Below are 17,161 nucleotides of genomic sequence, written 5' to 3'. Positions count from 1 at the left end.
CTGGGGTACAGGACAGGGTGCACGGAGCCAGGGGATCTGAGTGCAGATTCTTCCTGCCAGGGTCACTCAGTGACAGACAGAGTACAGGGATAAAGGAGAGGGAAGTGCCACAGGTGGCGTCCAGATTTCACAAGCAAAGATGAGGAGATCAGATGATGGGGTGGATGGGAGAAAGTGGTTCAGACCCAGATCTGGTTTACGGGGACCCCTTCTGCTTTGGACCTATTGGGTTTGTGGTGACAGTGGAACAGTAAAACTTTGTCAAGTAAAACTGGAAGAATTAAGTCATTATGTGTGTCTGTTTTGTGACCTTTTAATTTCAATGACAGGATAGTGTCTCCTAGTCCACAATGACCTCCTCAGACTGTCCATTTTGGGACATGCACTGTGGAAATTAAAAAAATGTCAGCTCATGACTGGGACCATCGTCTCTCACCTGAATCATACACTCTCTTGCTCAGTGGTCTTTCCAGATCTACTCAGCCTCCTTCTAACTTCTTCTCCACACTATAGTCAGAATTATCATTTGAAAACACAAACCCCATCATGTTACCCACCCCTGCTTAAAACACTTCCCATTGCTCTTAGAGCACAGATCACAGTCTTTGATGTGCCTTCGCTGATTCAGCTAGTTGGGATCCTTTCCTTGATTCTCTGGTCTCCCCTGGCACCACTTCTCCCCCTGACTTTGGAGATCTGGCCACATAGTTTTGCTGACTTCTTCCTGCCCCAGGGCCTTTGCACATGTCCTCATGCTGTCATTTTCTGCACTCCTCACTCTCTGCAAACATACATTTATCCTTTAGATGCCAGCACAGTCAGTACTTCCTTGACAATCGCCCCCCGCCCTGGCCAGCCTAGGTCAGTTTAGGACAGGTTCCCTTTTTCTTTCAGAGCACTAAGCTCCATTCATGAATATGTATTTATTGCCCTGGTTATTTGTTTACTGTTTAGCTCTTCTGCTTTAGGTCCACAGCAGGAACTATGTATGTTTTGCCATGTTCAGCTCCTAGTGTAGCACCTGAAATGTAGTAATGGAATGAATGAATGAATAAAAGCCAAAATTCAAATATTTACCTTCTTTAGATTCCAAATCCTAACATTGCATTCAAAAGCACAATTTTATCTTTTGGGCAAAAGTGCTTTTCCGTATAGGGACATATCACACTTTAACAAAAGTTTACAATTTAAATCTTCTTTTCACTATACAAATACTTGGCAAGTTAAAGTTGTATCAAGTGTTCAAAATACATATCTTTAAAGACCTTGATTTTGGCTATTAAAGCACTTGCTGAGAGGTTTTTCTATGTTTTAAGTGTAAGGGGATTGTTTGTACTGACTTAAAAAAAAATCCAGGTCCCTATATCACCTTTTGGAGGCTGTGACAATTGTGTGGAGGTGCTGCTCAGATCTCCCATCAAGAAAGAATTTTCCATGAGCCCAATTAGCTGACAGTCTCCAGCTGTGAGCAGCTCAGGACCTGCCTCACCTTTCCAGTAGAGGCCACCATGCTTTCTCTTCCCAGGCAGCTCCCAGCCAATGATGGAGCAAGGTCGCAGTGCCAGGGCCAAGCCATTTCTGCCCAATGCAGGACTTCTCTAACAGGCACTCTTCCCTTAAGAGCTCTCAGTTAGTTGGGTTGGCCAATACTTTGTCAGATCTGCACTGTGGTCTGAGGCTCTCTCTTCCCAAAGCTGCTTTCTTTCCTTTCGATCTTTCATTCTATGCTTCCCAAAAGATCCAACCGATGCAGATGGCTTCTGGCAATATAGTGATGTAACATTAAAATGTTAGGATTTTGTTTATTTTGTTTTTCTAAATTTATCTTTCCTAGTTCATTCTCTATGGAGATTTTTAGTTTATAGACCAATTTATAAGGCCTATTTCTGAAATAAAGAATAATTCCAGAAAAAGAGTAATTTCTTTGTTACTAGTCTGTAAGCTCATGGGACCTGACACTGCATTTGTTACTGTCCCATCCCAATATTAGACACATAGTAGATGCTCAATAAATATTTGTTGAATGAATATGTATCTTAAGGACCGCTTTTTTCTATTTCTATTAATAGAAAATAGAAAAAAAGTGGTCTATTAAATGGAAGAGATGAGAACAAGACATATTATGCTAGCATTTTAGATGGAGGCTGTATTAGTCTACTAGGGCTGCCATAACAAAGTACCACAGACTGGGTGGCTTGAACGACAGAAACTTATTTGATCACAGTTCTAGAGGCTAAAAGTCTATAGTCAATGGTCAGGAGAATTGGTTTCTTCCAAGGCCATTCGCCTTGCCTTGTAGATGGCCATCTTCTCCCTGTGTCTTCACATGGTCTTTCTTCTGTGTGTGACTATGTTCTAATATCCTCTTCTTGTGAGGACACCAGTTATATCAGATGAGGGCTTACCCAAGTGACCTCATTTTAACATAATCACCTCTATTTCCAAATACGGTCACGTTTTGAGATAGTGGGGGTTAGGGCTTCAACATATGAATTTCAGGGTGACATAATCCAGTCCATAACAGAGGCCCATAAAACTACCAATAAGCAACTCTTTGGTGAAAAATGTTTTAACTTGTGTAGAATATTAATGGAAATAGAAATAAAATACAATAAAATAAAACAGAAAATGAAAATTATATGAAATAAGGTGAAGAATTAATATCTTTCCTCAAATGTCTAATTTATAGCCAAAGAGTTATATAAGCATATCTAAAAATCACACAATGAAGAATAAGACCAAAATTCCTTGGTAATTCCTGGGTAGACTTCTAATGCTTGACCAGGTAAATCCGTACAACATTACAGAGAAATGAGTTACAAGTCATAAATGACCACACACTTGAAACTACAACTGGAGATTTTTTCTACCATGTGGACTTAAAATCTAAATCAAATCAGATAATATCTTTATCATTAACACATATACTTTCTTGAGAAAAGTTTGTATTCACAGTCTGAAAATTTGTTTCCCAGAATAATAATAAAAATTGCTAACTTGTTACTTGTTAATATGTCAATTTTATTTTAAACGTAGGAAAAATGTTAATTTTTCCTTTCTAGTCTCTGTTTTCTATCTGATTCCTGAGCCTATCTCAAATAATAAAAGTAACGGACTTGCAGAATCCTTTCTACAAAAGTGGCCATCGGCTGGCATTTCCCACCTCAGAACCCTGCATTATGTGACATGCTGTAAACCAGCATTGTTGTGTGCTGCTGTATTTTGGCGACTTATTAGAGTGAAGGAAGTTCTTCCCCAACATGACATTTCCTTTCTGATACAATACAAAAATGGAATATTTAGGTTTGACCACTTATACATTGTTCTCATTTCAGACCCACACTATTGCCGTCATGTATGAATGCCTAACCCTTTCAGAGATTTCCTTTAGGGTTTTCTAGTATGTTTACTTTCCTGCGGATTTTGAAAGACTTGACTTTTCTGGGAGAAGTCCTTTGAGAGACCCCAGGTCTGTATTGCCACTACTAAAGCCTTAATGGGCCAGTCTTGCAAACATGGCGCCATGACTATGCATTGATTTGGAAACAGGTTTGCCGACCATAAGCTCAGTCTGGCCTGTGGCTACTGCCATACAGTGCTGAATTTCATTTTCCTATTCTTTTGGAATTCTCTAGAATGCTTCCTTGGGATCATGACCTTTAGTTTGGAAATACTGGACTATTTCAAAGACACTACTGGGAATATGTTAAGATTTCAACTACTAGTAAACTCTACTACAGTCATGTGTCACTTAATGATGGGATACGTTCTGAGAAATGTGTCATTAGGTGATTTCGTTGTTGTGCGAACATCATAGAGCGTATTAATATTTATACAAACCTAGGTGGTATAGCCTACTGCACACCTAGGCTATATGGAATGTCCTATTGCTTTGTAACCTGTACAACATCTTACTGTACTGAATACTACAAGCATTGTAACACAATGGTAAGTATGTGTGTATCCAAACACAAAAACATAGAAAAGGTACAGTAAAAATACAATATTATAATCTTATGGGCCTACTGTCTTATATGCAGGCCATTGTTTACAGAGATGTTGTTATGTGTTGCAGGACTGTACTAGATTCTAAATACCTTCTGGGTGATACATATGTCTAATTTTTTCTTTAAATGTCTTACAAATGCCAACTTCAGTTCAGCTGAACAATCATTTATCTAGCACCTACTTGGGCCCTGAGCCTATTTAAAGAAAAAAAAAAAAGGAATAGACCAGGCTCCTATCTTAGAGTATTGATAGCCTAAGAAGGGGCTTAGACCTTACACACTTTTTTCTTTCCTGCCCTACACCTTTTAAAATAAGCTGATTATCTTTTCATTATTCATTATAGTAAGTTTGGAAAATACACAGAAATTTTTAAAAAATCTTTTAAATTCACCCAAGACCCTATGATTCAAACAACTGATGCTAATAACATTTTATCTCGTTTTTATATGTGTAGATTTAAACAAATTTATAATTAGATAGTATGCATCATTTTGTAATCTGCTTCTTTCATTGTGCACATCATAAACATTTTCTGTAATAGTAGCCTTTATATACACCATTTAAAGAAGCTGGATAATATTCCATTGAGTAGATTCACCATAGTTTTCTTCATTCTCATTTTGCTGCCAGATATCTAGGTGAATGCCATTTTTTCTTATTATAAATGCAAAATTCAACTTTGCACGTAAAACATTTTCAAGATTTAGGATGTGTTTCCTGAAATTGTTGTCCAGAAATGGTCTATGTCGAAGGGGATTATCATCAAGGCTCCCAGGGCACTTGCCCTTGGTTTTGGAAAGACTTGGCCAGTTTATATCTGAGCAGCAGTGCTTCATTGTGCCTGCCCCACTGTACCCTGGCACATTGGACATTACTACTCTGAACACGTTTGCAAGTTTGATAAGTGAGAAGCAGTGTGTTGTTTTGATTTTTATTTATTTGGTTACCAGTGAGGTTGAACATTTATTCATATTTTTGTTTATCAGTTTTATTTCCTCTTTTACGAATCGGTACTTTGTATCCTTTCATATTTTATTTATTTCCACAAATCTCTCTTCTTTTCTACTCCACACTGGTGGGGTTTCAAACAAGCCAGGAACTTTTTCCAGGGCCATGTTAGCCTCGATAGCTTGTCTTCCTTTACTCTGGACCGTGGTGACTAAGCAGCCATTTTTGCATTGTCATACTGATATAACAGAAAACCCACTTTCAAACAGAAAGCACTTGACGGTTTCTTCAGCTTCTTCTCACATCCTCTCATCTGAAACAGAAATTGAGCCTCTTACCTTGGGAAGGATGTTCTATACAGTGGTGAAGTTCACTTGGAGACATTTTTAGTTAAAGTCCTAACAGTGGCAGATTATTTTGATGTTCCCACATGGCACCTGATGGCTAAAAGGAAATAGCAGAATTATCCTCCTTCCCCTAAAAGCTGAGGTTGGGTCCAAAAACGCTTTCTGCACCATTGATTTTTCTTGGGCTTTGTGGCTCAGCTTGTGGCCGTGAAACATTTTTTATTGCCATGGATTATGGCTTTTTCTTTTGTCCTATTTACAGACTGTCCAGGGAGTCACTGCCAAAAGTTGGGACTGGTGATTATCACTTTGGAGGAGCAAAGCTGGTGTTGCTCTTGCCCATGGAAGGTTACTCAGTGCACCTCAACCACTTTATTAGTGAGTTGTCACTGTTCTAGCTATAGGGAGTTGTAAGATAAGGAGATGCCACATTCACACACATTCTGAGAGACGAGAGTGATAGAGCTGCACAAAGGAGGATAAAAAAGGCAACTCTCTTATCCTAGAACTTTCTTTCTGAAATAATAGACCCAGTAACGAGCAGGATCTTGCCAACCAATACGGCAAAGTAGTATACAGACCCACACTGAGGTCCTACCCATGAAAGCATTTTGTGAATGCTAAAGGGCTTTATAAGTGGTAGGTGTCATATTTATGCAAGTAGATTAAAGTTACTAGTTCACTGGGGTTCTTAGGGCCTTACGGTTAAGGAGCAAACTTTTCTATATTTAGAGTTTCACTTACTCATTCATGTTTATTGAATTTCTGCTACATTTTAAGCATCGTCTAAACCAAACTATAGCCTGTAGGTCAGATCTGGCCTGCTACCTGTTTTTTATAGCCCAGGAGCAAAGAATGGCTTTTATATTTTTAAGTAGTTGAAAAAAATAGAAAATTCTATTAAATTCAAATTTCAATGTCCAAAAATAAAGTTTTATTGGAACACAGCTACATTTGCTTGTTTATATACTGTCTGTGGAGGCTTTCTTGCTACAGTGGTGGTTGAATAGTTGTAACAGAAAGTGGGTGGCCCACAGACCCTAACTTATTTGCTATCTGGCCCTTTACAGCAAAAGCTTGAGACCCCTGTCCTAGACACTGGAAATACAGCTATGAGTAAAACAGATACAGTCTCTACATTCATAGAGCTTATGTTCATGTGTCACATTACTTTAAAGAGGACCCCAGGGGGACTCACATCCTTGAGTCTGGCTTTGGATATATTAAACAACTGAGCTAGTCTTATATAATTTTGGTCAACATAGGTACAATCTTATAGAATCTGATTATTTTTTCGTCAAATCAAATAAAATTAAATATCTATTAATGATGTTAGACTGCAAAGATGTTGGTGCTTAAGACATTAAACTAGTTGAGAAGCAAAATTTACTTAAAAAATTTAAAAAGAATCATGATAATAGCATTTACAACAGCTGCTTTTAACTTTCAAAAGCCTTTATATGTGTGAGCTTACACATCGCACACTTCATGTGCTAAGAATTTAGGATGGAAAAGCTTACTCGACTGATAGAGACTAAGTAGACTTGCCAAAGGAAGTGGGATGTGGCCCAAAAGGATGGTCTTGATTTCCTTCTTCAATCCCAGGGGCCTAACAAGTTGTCTCCTACAGACAGAAGGCCGGAAAAACTGCCTTCAGGGATCTTTCCCATATCCTATGGTTTGGCGGGATCTCTGCTCGTAGCCTCAGGACGTGAACAGCTTCCCTTGGGCTGATGAAGCAGGACGGAGGACCGGGGCTTCTCACCTACCTTGTGAGGTGGGCTGGGGTCTGCTCCCCCTTAAATGGGGAAAGAATGGGAAGAAGACTGAGGGGGTATTAAATAATAGGCAAATTGGATGGGTGGGTGAAAACTTTGATTTCTTAAAATGTTGGAAGTTGGCAAGTCTCAGAGCCCTTTAGCTACCTTTCCAGCATGTCCAGAACACTGAAGGATTACATCTTCCACTCTGCCATGAGCAGCTTTCATACTTGCCTGACCCAGAGTGCTGTTCAAAATATGGTTCAATAAGTGAATGACCGTGAAAGCAGGAAGGAATGAAGGAAGGAAGGAAGGAAGGAAGCCAAGCTACACGTACAAACACTAATGGGAATGCTTAGAGAATGGTGTGCTGTCAGGAATAGAAGTTTATGGGTGTTCATTCATTTGCTCATTCAACAAAATATTATTAAGCTCCTACTATGTACCAGCTACAGTGTATTGGATTAACTTGAAACCCATTTTATTTTAACCACTAATAGTGAAAATCTTTCTAAAATGTCAGTGTCTGCTTTGTGACAAAAGTACAATCATGTGAGTGTCAATAACTTACTCTTATTAATACTCTTAAATACTAAGAGTATTGAAGAGCATGATGATCTTTTTGACCTCATGGTTATTATTCTTGATATTGACTAACATCATAGCAAATAACAAAGTTCCTGTAGTGCTTAGGAAGGCATATTCTGGTATTAGACTGTCCGGATTCAAACTCAGGGCGCTTGTAAAACATGTGACATTGGGTCAATTTTAAACTTCGTTCTTTGCTTCAGTTTCCCCATCTGTAAAATAGGAAAATAATAATACCTACCGTGTAGGGTTGTTATGAAGATTAAATAATCAGAGTACCTTGGTGTGTAGTAAGCTCTCCAGGTAAGTGGTAACTATTATTGTTATCACATAGGACTCCACCTAGGAATAGAAAAGATAGAGAAGTTTGGATGGAATATATTGAGAACTTGAGGACATGCCCCAGAACTTGGTTGTTCTGTTGTAGTAACACTTACAGTGTGTGTAATGGGAAGAGCATTATTCCCTTTTTTGGAGTTTAACTTTGTGCACTTGCTTGAAAATGGAGATGGCAATATCTCACTAGTGGGGCCCTTGTATCCTATGTATGAGGGTGCCTGGAATTTAGTGAGCTCTCAATATACATTACCTTTCTTCAGACAGAGTCAAATATGAGGAAGTAATTCCCTTTAATTAAGAGTGTTGATGAGTTGGGTTCTGGTTAATTGAACTGTAATATGTAAATCAGCTTAATAGTGGACCAGCCCTGCCAGATAAACACCCAGCACCTGGTCTAGTTTGGTCAAACATCTTTGTTTGTTTGATTTTGAAAAATTCTTTCCCCTTCTATGGCTTCTTAATAATGTGCATCCCTCAACTCAGCCTACAACTAGCTTGCATTTTCAGTTGGAAGCAGGATTTTCAGAAGGTTTTAGATGTTACTTGTTGAACTTAATAGGATTGATTTAAATTAATCCAAGTCAGTTGCAGACAAAGAAACAATAGGCTGGTACCTTATCACTCCTTGTTTATTTTTTAAATAAAAGGAGAAAAATGGGAAGTGTTCCAAACTGAGTCACAGGCAGTGGTGAGGATTAAATGAGTACACAAGGTGGGCTTCAGAGAGACAAATACTTGATGAGAATTAGAGAATTTATCATTTTACCGTTTAATTTTCCTTTGTGGAATGTCTTCCTAGCTTGGCATGCGGCAGCCCATCAGGGAATAGAGAAGAAATGACAGAGTCCCTGTCCTTGAGAAGCTGATCATCTAGTGGGAGAAGGAAATAAAGAGAAAGATGTGTTCATGATGACAAGGTAGTGTTGAAATCAGGGTGGAAGAGAATTGTGTGAGTTGAGTAAGGTGGGAGTAGAACGCATTAAAACGAGACTGAGTCAAGGAGGCTGAAAGGAACTTGTCCAGAGATACTGTCTCAGTTCATTCTGGCTGCTATAATGAAATACCATAGACTGGGAGACTTATAAACAGCAGAAATTTATTTCTCATAGTTCTGGAGCCTGGGAAGTCCCTAGTCCAAGATCAAGGCATTGGCAGATTTGATGTCTGGTGAGGCCCATTTTCTGGTTCATAGATGGCACCTTCCAGCTGTGTCCTCACATGGTGGAAGGGGTGAGCTAGATTTCTGGGGTCTCTTTCGTAAGGGCACTAAACTCAATCATGAGGGCCACATTCTTATGACCTAGTCACGTCCCAAAGGCCTCACCTCTCAATACCATCTCCTCAGGGGTTAAGATTTTAACATATTAATTTGGGGAGGACACAAACATTCAGACCATAGCAGATACCAAGCTCTTTATGGATTTTTGTTATTCCATAGAATTATACTGGTGAGATGTATCCTTATTTTGATAATTATTATCACCTTAAAAAAGGGGTTCTCATCTTTGAGCATTACTGACATTTTGGGTCAGATAATTCTTTGTGGTGGGCTGTTCTGTGCACTGTAGGATGTTTAGCAACATTCCTAACCCCTACCCTCCAGCTCCTGCTCCCCTCCCCCACCCAGTATGATAACCCAAATGTTTCTAGACCTTACCAAATGTTCCCTGATGCGTAAAATTGCCCCCAGTTGAGGACCATTGTTTTCAAAGAATTCATTTCAACTATTTTATTGGCCCCTGAGGTGCCAATACACCTCTTAGACTATGCTCGTGGGAATGTTATTTGTCCGGCTGCTTGCAGATCTCTCCAGCACTGACTGGCTAAGCCACATCAGGAGACCTCTTCAAAGTGGATTGGGCAAATCCCTATCATGCCAGGATGTAATGCTGCGTTTCTAAGTGTTGGGGGATGCCTGGGGTATTTTCTAAGGTAATCTGAATTTTATCTCCAGGAGTTTCTATCCCTCCTAAATGAAAATTACATGGGGACTAATGACAACTCAATTGCCTATGGAGCCTTTATTTAGTATCTGACGGTAAGCTAGGAGAAAGCAAAAACACTTAGTTCAATTATTAAAATAAAACCTGTAGGGTAACCTCCTCTAAGAGGATCCCAGAATCCTTATTTTAATATATAAACTTAACCACAAAAGGAGGCTGGGAAGCCCACAGTAGGGGGAGGTAATAGCCAAGTGGCATTTTAGGAAGACAAAGGCTTTCAAGATAAAACATCCATTTTCCTCCCCAGTTACAGCCTTAATGTTATTAAGAAGTTAGATGTCATATTTATGCCATTGTTGGCAGCATGCATACAATTTAAATATTTTAGCTTCCATTATACAACTGAATCTACATTACTGACCTTCAAGGGCCCCATTCAAAAGGGATGAGGAGAGGGAACAATTAGCTACTTCATGCGAGGGCTGGCCAGCAGACTGGGTTTCCCCATGTCGTCAGACAGACCACAACACAGGGAACGCTTTGGAGCCACTCTGAACATGCAGGGTTGGGACAGAGAATGATGTGAGAGGTGCTGGGGCCACTCTTTTGGGGCAGGCAGAGAGCCAAGGCTGTTTTTCTTTCTGAAAAAGAGCTATCCCATCTTTGTCTCGAGGGAGAATGAAATATCCACTAAGACTGGTGATACTGGGAATTTTGTTTCGGCTCAGTTCCTTTTGTTGTAACTCCACGGCAAAGGAGAGGAATCTCCTTTGGTTTCAAGCCAAGATGAGAGAAAAAGAATGCCTTCCCAGGATTTCTTTTCTATTGTTTCCCGGAGAATAAATATTTATAGAAAAGGTTCAAGTGAAGTCTGTCACAATGGTCATGGCTTTAAGACTAAGCCTTTGAGAGAGTACATGTAAAACTATGCTTAAATGAAGGGTGATCCAATTAGGTTTCCCAGGGAAAACTAAGAAACCTCAAGATAATTTCCTATCTAAAATCTAATTGTGTTCTCAAGTGGAATAGGAACACCACTCTGAATTATCCCAGATCCATAGACTGCAGCAAAAATGTACAGCCAAATTGGATTCTATTTTAAGTAATTAAGTTATTTCCCTTCACAGGATCTATAATTCGCCTTGAACAAATGTGATTTGCCTCAGAAAGATAAGGCATTGCAATTTTTCCTCCAAAATGGATTTTCTGTGCCAGAAACAATTACTAAAAGTAGACCAAATATTGCCTTAATTATATCCTACTTATTATCTGAGTGCATGCCTGGACTGCCCTGTTTGTGTTCCAAAGTGAGGTAGGTATGGCTACTACAGTTTAGAAATTATCTTTAAATGGAAACCAGAGCTGAAATTTGCTCAAGAGTCTGAGGCTTGCACAATGGTAGTGTAAATAGCTATGGGTGATGTTACATAAGACTCCAGAATCTTGTGCAAAATATGTGCAATGGGGAGCTTGCTTCAGGGGATCTTTCTTCCGAGCTCTAACAAGCACCAACACAAACTGTTAGCTGCTTGGCTGAGTCTTTGAGGGGTGCTAGGTGTTGCAATAGATTAAGAATAAAAGTGTTGAGATTTGCATAGAAGATATTGCAAGAGGGATATTTTGGTCTTGGCTAATTTTATGAAGAAAACATTCACTTTTGGCTTTGTTTTCTTTATTAACAGTTCAGTTGACTTACGACCAGGTGTTCTGAGGGACAATAGTGGGTGATGGTTAAGAGCAAGGGCTGTCAGCTCTGGGCTCTGCCCCATGAAAGTGCAAGTTATGGAAGGTCTCTGAATTTCAATTTGCTTGTCTGTGAAAGGGAGTGATGGTCTCTATGCTGAGAGGATGAGATGAGAAAAGCATACAGGTTCCTGGCATGGCACAGACCTGGATTACACAAGGGGCTGGTAGAGTGAAACCCAAACGCTATTGCATACCTTTTCTTCTTTGCATGAGCTTATCCTTCTGAAAGGTGAGCTTTCTTAGGAATGGGTACTGGCTGGACATTTCCAAACTTACACCTGAGTTCAAAGTGGTTAAGGCATCAGAATCATGTTACCTGGTTTGAAATATTGGCTCTGCTACTTACCACATACATACCTTTGACCCAGTTATTTAGGCTTTCTGTGCCCCAGTTTCCTCCTCTAAAACATTTAAGTAACAACAGAAGCAGAATCTATTATAGAATTGTGATAAGGGTTAAGTAAAATATTACAATGAAAATACCTAGGACAGTACCCTGAGTGCCATAAACATATCTAGTATTATTTTTGTCTTCTGCCAGCCAAAAGAATGTCAACAGAAATCAGAACATAATACTAAGTTTATCATGTACTTTTATTAACAACTTAATACAAGACTGTACATTGCAGGTACTGAAATCAACCCCCTCCTGAAAACTGAACACCAGCATTTCTATTATGACTTCAGACTTTGGTTATAAGTGCCACCTTCTACAGCAAAATCACATAGTGTAACCAGACAACTTCGCAACAGGGAAAAAAAAGATGTTCCACAGGAATGGAGAGATTATTTATGCACAGACAGCTGAGGATCATTTCTAGCTTTCCATGATTCACTACACAATCTGGAAAGTTCAGTTCCCTTTTCTACAGTCCTACAACCAGACATAAAATAGCAACTAAGAACTTGGTCACAGGTCCTGCCTACAGGCACATCAACATGAAACAAAAAAATATTTATATAAATAAGTCAATTAAACTTTACAAAACTAAAGAAACACAAGACAAAATCCAACAAACAATAAAAACTGTACAGTACGGGTCAGTCTTTTATATCTGAAAAATGTGTCACTTAAAAAAAAGTTCTTCATTGTGTAAAAAAAAAAAAAGTCTTTTCCATCGGTGTTAGCTGGAGTGAAAACTTGAAGACTCAGATTCCGTCGAAACAGAAGAATGTCCACCTCGCTTTCCCTTGGAGAGGATCTTGAGGCTGGACCCTCTGCTCACGGAGCTGAGCGCATGCTGGGCAGAGGTTTTAAATTTGGCTCCAAGGAAAGCATAGAGGATGGGATTCAGGCAACAGTGGAAAAAGGCCAGGGCCTCGGTGATGGAAATCCACTTGTGCACAGTGTTCTCAAACTCACATCCTTGTTTGATGATTTCCAGGAGGATGAAGGAGTCGATGCTGATCCCAATGTAGTAGGGCAGCCAGCAGGCGAAGAAAGCCAGGATGAGGATGACTGTGGTCTTGAGGGCCTTGCGCTTTTGGTGGCCCTTGGAGTGTGACAGCTTGGAGATGATAATGCAATAGCAGGACAGGATGACTATACCAGGCAGGATGAGGCCAACCATGATGTGCTGAAACTGGAACACAACCAACCACAAATCATTGGGGTACAAACGGTCACAGATATATCTGTCATCCGCCTCACTGACGTTGGCAAAGATGAAATCAGGAATGGTCAGCAGGAGTGCGGGCAGCCAGACGCCAGCATAGACCACCTTTTCAGCCAACAGCTTCCTTGGCCTCTGACTGTTGGTGGCATGGACGATGGCCAGGTACCGGTCCAGACTGATGAAGGCCAGGATGAGGACACTGCTGTAGAGGTTGACCGTGTAGATGATATGGACGGCTTTGCACAGGAACTTCCCAAAGTACCAGTTTGCCACAGCATCGACCGCCCAGAAGGGAAGCGTGATGACAAAAAGAAGGTCAGCCACGGACAGGTGCAGCCTGTACTTGTCGGTCATGCTTCTCAGTTTCTTCTGGTAACCCATGACCAGGATGACCAATCCATTGCCCACTATGCCAGTCAAGAAAATGATGGAGTAGATGGTGGGCAGGAAGATCCGGTTGAAATGGGCATTTTCTTCCCGGAAGCAGGGTTCCTTTATGGAGTCGTAGTCCCCTGAGCCCAGTTCCTCCGTGTAGTTATCTGAAGTGTATATCTGCAAAAGAGGCAAGGGAAAGGACATTCACTTCCAAGTTCAGCAGGCATTACCCAAGTTTTAAAAAATTTTTCGGTGTTTAAAAAAAGCAATTTAAAAAACCCAATTCAGGCTAGCCTTCTTCAGGATATTCTGAGGTACTGGGGCAAGGGCACAAGAGAATTATTGTAGAATCCTCCTCCCCATCTTCCCCCCTAGTCACTTCATTATTTTAGTAGAGCCAATCACAAAATTCTTTGTTAGAACAAAAGGGCGCTGAGATCCTGAGGGTTTCAAAGTCACATCTTGGCTAATTCTTCTGCCCCGCCCACTAGAGTAAAGAAAAAAACCTTGGGAGGGAATAAAAAAAAAAAAACCCATACACACAAAGAGGCCACTCCCAGGGGCGTGGGGGGTGGGGTGGGTGCTGTGACGAGGAGCTGGGATTAACTTTTTGTATGAAGATTCTCCAAAAGAGGGAAGAGGGGAGGGAGGCGCAAGGGGGTCCAAGGACTCATTCTTCCTAAGACTCAAAACATTATCTTTCCCACGCCTTTCTGAACACAAACCATCCTGCGCTTTAAGCAACATGTAGCCGGGAAGGGGAACGCGGTCTTAAAATGCAGGACCTGCGGTGCTCGGGGTATTGGGCGCGAGTGTCAGAAATGAACAAATGGCACCCTCCTCCCCCAAGCGGGCGCTATTCCAGGGCGTGAGTCTCTTCTGCCATCCTCATGTTGGTCACTTGGCGCGTTTGGGACGTTAGAGAGCGCGGCATTTTCCTGGGTGGGGAAGGTCACGGGTTCTGCACCCGTGGTCCTCACCCCAAGTTTCATTTCCTCACTCTCCCGGGCCGCTTCCCACCCTGCCATACATCCAGTTAACCGGGTCGGAGGTGGACAGCTGGAAGCCTCCAGGCAGTGGGCACGCCAGGGGCCGGGTTGCCAGCCCCAGGCCGTCGCGGCTGCCCACCACACCCACGCCCATAGCCGACGGGCCGCGGCTCCAGGGGTTCCGCGGGGCCGCCCGCCAGGCTCTGTCCCACGGGGTGCTGGGGAGAGACTGGGCGGCTCCTCGGCGAGCGCCTTTGAATTGCGCGCCGCGGGAGGAAACGAAAAGCCTCCCTAGCAAGGGGGTTTCAAAAGGCTTCAGGAAACCACCGTCGGTTACACGCCGCAATTGGGCTTGGAGAGAGCTAAACGGTCTCTCCACTTGCACCTGCCCGTCTTCGCCGCAGCGACTGGGCAACCCAGGTGCGGTCCTAACCCCCCTACCTCCCACCCCCGTCCGCGTCCCCGCAGCGCACACCTCGGGGCTAGCAGCTGCGCGGTGTCAAAGAGGAATTCAAACCACCCCTTTGACCTCCGCACGATTCCAAATTCTCGCACCTCGGGGCCCACTCGCGGCCGCGGGACGCCGGAAAGGTTTCCCCCTCAACCCCAAGGCGCGCGGGCTGCTCCTGGCCACCTCTTAGCTACTGCCGCCACTCAGTCCCCTCAGGCGATCAGCGCGGCGGGGCTACCCGCCCTTCCCGCCCTCTGCCCACTATGCCCGGGGACTGGCACAGCTCAGCGGGCCACACAGAGTTTAACAAACGCGCCCAACGTCAAGAAGAATCCCCAGGCGCTTTTGCCTTAAGTTAAAGCATGGCACAGACTGCTTTTGGGAACTCAGCCCAAGCGCGCTGCCCTCCGCCTCTAAATTCAAAGAATGTAAGTCGCTCCAAGAAATCTCCGCTCCCCCCGAGAAACAGACCCTATGGTCTGAGTCCAGGAGCAGCGCGCACGCCTTCCTGCACTTGTGCACAGAATGTTCTTAATGTTTGCAAACAGCGTGCAAACCGCCGCGCGCCGCAGCATTCAAGGGGGAGACGCATGCAGCCACCAGAACGCTCATTACAATCTTTTCTCCTCTACTTAATAGAGAAAAACATTCCAATCCTATCCCTCCCCCCCCGCCCCCACATAGCCATAGTCAAGAAAACTCCTTTTCGTGCCCCTCGTTTGGGGCACGGGTACCTCCAATGTTCTGGTTGCTTTTGCCCACACGGAGAGGGGCTGCGCTCTAAGTTCACGCGTTTGCATGTTTATGACAAAGCAGGTTGAAACTGGACTTACACTGATCCCTTCCATGGTAATCGCTTGTTCTCCAGCCGCGGTGGCTACGGGACCACTCAAGCCCTTGGAGTCACTTTGCTACCTGCTGCAGCAGCCAACAAACTGAAGTTTCTGGCCGAAGCCGGACTTATAAAAACACGCTCCCGGAGCGGCGCATGCGCATCTCGAGCGGGGAGGGGGAGAGAGGGCAGGCGCGAGGGAGGAAGGCGCAGGGGCGGGGCGGAGGGGTGAGCACCCTGGCAAGTCCGCGAGCCGCCGCTGTTCGCTGGTGGTCATTTCGCGGGTCTCCAGCCCGGCAGGACATCCCAGAGGCGGTCCCTAACTTGGGGACAGCGGGATGCGCCTGGGGGCAAGCGGGGAGCGCCTGGGGGGAGGCGGGAAGCGCGGGCGAGGGACGCGTCCCTGTGTGGTGCGTCCATCCTTACTCATGTGGATGAAATGCCAGACCTGGGAATGTTACAGTGGAGACACTGAGGCCCAGGGAGGGGAGGTGACACGCGGGAGTAACCCAACCGGTAGGCGGCAATGTTGGAAGTCGGGCCAAGCGTCTGACTCCATTCCCCGTTCTTTCAGCAGATTGAGTCCATTCGGAAGATGAAACACGTAAAGATCCTTCCTTTGGAGCACGATACGTGCACAATATTCACAATAACGCCAGGGGCAGGTGTAGATAATCAGCAAACACTTTCAGGAGAAGGTTCTGGAGATCAGAACCATCTTTCAGGAGATGGTTCTGGGGACTGCGATTGAGAGGTAGATGCGTGTTCGCGGCAGGAATGTCATAAACAGTGGTAACCAGTTCGTGAATAGGACTTTATTATGAAGTGCGCTTTATTCTAAGAGCAATTTCGCGACTAGTACTTTTTGTAACAGATCACGGGGGACCTGTAGTCACTCATTCATTCTCACAACACCCTGTGGGTGTCACCATTACAGAGATGCAGTTAGTCGACATTTATTTACAGAAGGGCGACTGCGTGACACCCACTATTCTCAGCGCTGGGGCCAGGCGGTGAACCCGACACGGCCGGCGAGAAGAGGAAACAGGAAACGGGCTCCAATAGATGAAATGCCAGGGATGGCCGGAGATTCCAACCTGGGCTTGAACCCAGATCTTCGGACTCCGCGTGCAGCGTCTTCCACGACTTTGTGCGATGAGCGAGCGCTGGCGCGGAGGAGAAATTAGGCTGAAGAGCTGGGCGGGGTGGAGTGGAGGTG

The 17,161-nt window shown here is 43.3% G+C and overlaps 1 protein-coding gene across 2 annotated transcripts; it reads right to left on the bottom strand.

Moving 5' to 3' along the window:
* Positions 1-12,255: 12,255 nt before the first annotated feature.
* CXCR4 (chemokine (C-X-C motif) receptor 4) lies at positions 12,256-16,075 on the bottom strand. 2 transcript variants are annotated; one of them, XM_012650526.1, is made up of 2 exons: positions 15,944-16,075; positions 12,256-13,847 (listed from the first exon to the last, which is right to left on the bottom strand). In XM_012650526.1, exons 1-2 carry the CDS (start codon positions 15,956-15,958, stop codon positions 12,804-12,806), a joined length of 1,059 nt encoding a protein of 352 aa, XP_012505980.1. In that variant the 5' UTR covers positions 15,959-16,075; the 3' UTR covers positions 12,256-12,803. The 2 variants fall into 2 exon arrangements, with proteins under 2 accessions (XP_012505980.1, XP_012505981.1); XM_012650527.1 differs by lacking the exon at positions 15,944-16,075 and adding an exon at positions 15,427-15,637.
* Between the last annotated feature and the right edge of the window lie 1,086 nt (positions 16,076-17,161).

The sequence above is a fragment of the Propithecus coquereli genome, unplaced genomic scaffold (genome assembly GCF_000956105.1).
Source record: "Propithecus coquereli isolate 6110/MARCELLA unplaced genomic scaffold, Pcoq_1.0 Scaffold33, whole genome shotgun sequence".
Classification (NCBI taxonomy): Eukaryota; Metazoa; Chordata; class Mammalia; order Primates; family Indriidae; genus Propithecus; species Propithecus coquereli.
The sequence above is the reverse complement of the archived record's forward strand: the minus strand, read 5'-3'. Positions and strand labels throughout refer to the sequence as shown.